At 32.0% G+C, this 4,515-nt stretch overlaps 1 protein-coding gene and 1 non-coding gene across 2 annotated transcripts; both read left to right on the forward strand.

Moving 5' to 3' along the window:
* Window positions 1–1,683: 1,683 nt before the first annotated feature.
* On the forward strand, window positions 1,684–2,974 carry LOC147474804 (small ribosomal subunit protein uS12y-like). Its single transcript, XM_086582548.1, has 4 exons — window positions 1,684–1,821; window positions 2,151–2,287; window positions 2,408–2,534; window positions 2,620–2,974. Exons 2-4 carry the CDS (start codon window positions 2,250–2,252, stop codon window positions 2,755–2,757), a joined length of 303 nt encoding a protein of 100 aa, XP_086438674.1. The 5' UTR covers window positions 1,684–1,821; window positions 2,151–2,249; the 3' UTR covers window positions 2,758–2,974.
* LOC147474805 (small nucleolar RNA SNOR75) lies at window positions 1,943–2,027 on the forward strand. Its single transcript, XR_015210019.1, has one exon. It is a non-coding gene; the product is annotated as a small nucleolar RNA SNOR75 (small nucleolar RNA).
* Window positions 2,975–4,515: the final 1,541 nt, after the last annotated feature.

The following is a 4,515-nucleotide window of genomic DNA, read 5'->3' on the forward strand; positions in this document are numbered from 1 at the left end:
TGCAAATGCAATAAACTAAACTCAAAAAGTAATTAACTATAAATCAGAAACTGGATGCAAATGCATTAAACTAACGTCAGAGAATAACTAACGTGAAATTAGAAATTGGATGCAAATCCTTGAAAAGTATTTAACGGGAAATCAGAAATGGTATACAAATGCATATCATCAAACAAACCTCAAATAATAATTAACGGGAAATCGAAAATTGGATACAAATGCATTGAACGAACCTTAAAAAATAATTAACATGAAATCAAAAACCGAATGCAACTACATTGAACTAACCTCATAGAATAATTTGCGGGAAATTAGAAACTATATGCAAATGCATTGAAAAAACTTCAAAAAATAGTTAACGGGAAATCAGAAACCGAATGAAATTGCATCGAACTAACCTCAAAGCATAAATAATCATAAATTATAAACTAGATGCAGATGTATTGAACTAACCTAGCTCAAAGAGTTATTAATGAGAAATCAGAAATTGGATGCAAATGCAATGAACTAATCTCAAGGACTAGTTAATGAAACATCAAAAAATGGATGCAACTGCACTGAACTAACCTTAATGAATAATTAACAGGAAATCATAAATTTGATGCAAATGTATTGAACTAACCTTAAAGAACAATTATCGGAAAATCAAAAATTTGATGCAACTGGATTGAACTAACCTCAGAGAATAATTAACGGAAAATCAGAAACTGGATGCAACTGCATTAAACTAAAATAAGATATTAACTAATGGGAAATAAGAAATTGGATGTAATATCATTGAATAATATTTAACGAAAAATCAGAAACTGGATGCAAATGCAGTGAAATAACCTCAAAGAATAGTTAACTGGAAATTGGAAACCGAATGCAACTACATCGAACTAACCTCAAAACATAAATAAACGAAAATTAGAAGCTAGATGCAAATGCATCGAACTAACCTCGAAAAATAATTAATAGGAATCAGAAACTGGATGTAGATATATTGAACTAACCTCAAAGAGTAATTAACGGAAAATTGGAACCTGGATGCAAATGCAATGAACTAATCTCAAAGAGTAATTAACGAAATATCAAAAATTGGATGTAACTGTACTGAATTAACCTTAATGAATAACTAACGAGAAATCATATACTTGGTGCAACTGCACTAAACTAACCTCAAAAAATAATTAACGGGAAATTATAAACTTGATGCAAATGTATTGAAGTAACCCTTAAACATAGTTGTATTATATGTAAGGAGAATATAATGTCTCAGCAAGTATAGTTTTGCATTTTAAGTAGTGTTTATCATAATTCTTTTATTATGATTGTGAATGCCTTGCTATTCAAATAACTTAAATATCATCTTCGCGCACATTGGGCATTTTTACAAAACTTCAATTAAACTTCAATTATTAAACATAACAACAAAAAGAAATCGATGGATTTTATCAAGATTTGGTGTTTAATTTTTTTTATGGAGAGTGGTGCAAGAAATTTGAACGAGTGATTAATATAATTTTTATATCTTATAGCTTTGCATAATTGCTAATATTTTTTTAGAATAATTTAATATTACGACAGCCGTTAGTAGGACGGTTCAGAAGCTAGAGCGATATAGGTAGGTAGTTAATCTGTCGGGATCAGCCCATTTTTATTGGGCCGAACAGCTTTAAGCCCGTTAACATAAGTCTTTAAATACAAAGTAGAACCCAAGTCTCTCCAACCTCACTCATTTTTATTATTAGGGTTTATTTATATATACTCATTAGGCGGCATCTCCTTTTTCTCTCCAACTGCGTTCGACCGTTTTCCACTACTTACATTTACCATGGGGTAAACCACTCTCTTCCTAATCTCATATTTCGTTACATTTTCACACTCACCTATATTTTTTACTTTATTAGATTGTTTTGTTTGTTGCGATTATAAAATTGGTTTTTTAGTTTGGGTAACGCCTCAATGATGTCAATATTGATGACGAGTCTGAGAAATTCCATTCATTAAATCGTGATGTGAATTGAGGCATTTGTCTGAGAGGTTCCATTCCTGTTAATCTTGTCTAAAAAATGTGTTTTTGTTTTTTAAAATTCATTTTTCCCTATCGTGAATGCATATTTGTATTCCAATGATGAATTTAAATTTAAACTTTGATTGTTTTGCAGGAAGACACGTGGAATGGGAGCTGCTCGTAAGCTCAAAACCCACCGCAGAACTCAAAGATGGGCTGATAAATCATACAAAAAATCTCACCTTGGGAATGAATGGAAGAAGCCATTCGCTGGGTCTTCACATGCAAAGGGTATTGTTCTCGAAAAGATTTAAGGCTGATACCAGAGCTCTTTGCTGATGTTTTCACTATTGCATATTTCGATTAGCTATATTGTATTTTATCTAAACTAGTGTTGTTTCCTTTATGTAGAGGAATTGAAGCTAAACAGCCCAATTCAGCCATCCGAAAATGTGCTCGCGTTCAGTTGATTAAGAATGGGAAGAAGATTGCTGCCTTTGTGCCCAATGATGGTTGCTTAAACTACATCGAAGAGAATGTGAGTATATTTCTTAGTTCTGACTACATAAGAGGAAATTTGTTAATTAACATTTCTGAACTGAAGAATGTTATCAATTCTGCAGGATGAGGTTCTTATTGCTGGGTTTGGGCGGAAGGGCCATGCTGTTGGAGATATTCCTGGAGTCAGATTCAAGGTTGTGAAGGTATCAGGAGTCTCTCGTTTGGCTCTATTCAAGGAGAAGGAGAAGCCTAGGTCTTAGTTCAATGGGACGCACAAATTTTTGTCTAACCATTTGGAGCTTTATTTAAATTATGCCAGCTATTCCTTAGGGAAGAGGGAATTTTGTGAACCATTTTGCAGATGTTTTAAGAACTGTAGGAATTATTTTCATGCAAAGGGTATTGTAATTTTGGTTATTAAATTTCACATGAATTCTTGGTTACATGGTTCTTATATTTACGTCTCCTGTTCTGTTTTATCATGTTCTAACATGGTTGTGCTAGTTATAGACACAAGCAAAATGCATGTGCTCTGCACATGGAGTATATGAAAATACTGCCAAACATAAAATCTTTGTGGAGTTTGACTTAAACTCAAACAAACAAATATTAGAGTACACGGTATGATAGTCCATGGAATTCCCATTAAGATGGAGATGGACGGTATCAATAGGTACATTATTTCGAGGCTAGAGTACCATGCCTTCAAATAGCAAGAGCCAACATAATTGATTCCATAATTTGAATACCAAATCTTGGAAAGTGTTTCAAATTTTCATATTCCCCAATTGTTTTATCTAAAATATATTAAATCAATAGGAAACTTTTATATTTTACCCAAATCTAGCTAGCGCTGAACCTTATATTCAAGTTAAACTTATATTGAACAAAATATATACAACAAAATTGTGGACATTCCACACATTTGACATTTCTTGATAATTTGGCCAACGTAAATTCAATTGGTATCACTTAATAGAAAGTTGTGCAAACAAAATGAACCATTGTCCTACATTGAAGATTCACTTGATCGTGCATGTACACATCCAAAATCTAAGACAACTTTCTCATTAAAGAAGTAAAGATTCAATAATAATAAGAAAAAAAAAAATACAAAATCCAATTGGAGTTCACAATGATGGATATGTTCATAAAAATATGATGCACTCTCATGCATGTACATACAAACAGAATACAAATACGAAAGTTTCGTTTCTTCTTCTTCTTTCTATTTAAGAAAGTAGTTAATGATAAATACAAAAAATGGAAATACCCAAAAAGAGCATGAGTCTTTGAAGAGGATTTGAAGTAGTTTCCGATCCCTTCATCACAAACTCTCGAAGAATGTTGGTGTGTCGAATAAAAGTTAGCAATAGTTAGAAAAAAAACACCAACTTCACAATGAAAGTTGAAACATTATGCTAAAATATTATTCAATTTCTCAAGTAACCTGAAAAACCAACAAGGGTGACAGGCTAATACGCTATTTACATCAAGGACAATTCTGAAACTGAAGCTTTACTGACTACCAAACCCAACAAATCCAGTCAACCTCTTCGAGTGTAGCACAAAAAAGTTTTTTGAATATGCAAATACATAAGTTTAAACTATTGGAACAACAGCACCAAAACCTTGAGTAAAAACTTGGGAAATTGGTTGATATTTAAGCATACTAACAGCTAAATTTCTAATAAATCTTATAATTGCACTCATAAACACAAAATTGAAGCTCTTCTATATCATAATGTTTGATAGTGGTCCGTAAGAATGCAAAATATAGGTCCCTACCTATTTTCGTAGATATTTACAAAAAGTATAATTAGATTCTTGGCTTCTCCCATCTATTTACTTTTGCATATAATTTTGTTGTTAATGCATTTGTATAAGATTGCTACGAACATGGTGTGATTTTAGAAGATGTATTTGCAAACATGGTGTAATAATCAGGCATCCAAGAATGGTAAAGCATAAGCCTTAACATTGGAATAGCAAAACATTAACTAATTAACATGAAGGTT

This window comes from Coptis chinensis, chromosome 9, assembly GCF_015680905.1.
Source record: "Coptis chinensis isolate HL-2020 chromosome 9, ASM1568090v1, whole genome shotgun sequence".
Lineage (NCBI taxonomy): Eukaryota > Viridiplantae > Streptophyta > Magnoliopsida > Ranunculales > Ranunculaceae > Coptis > Coptis chinensis.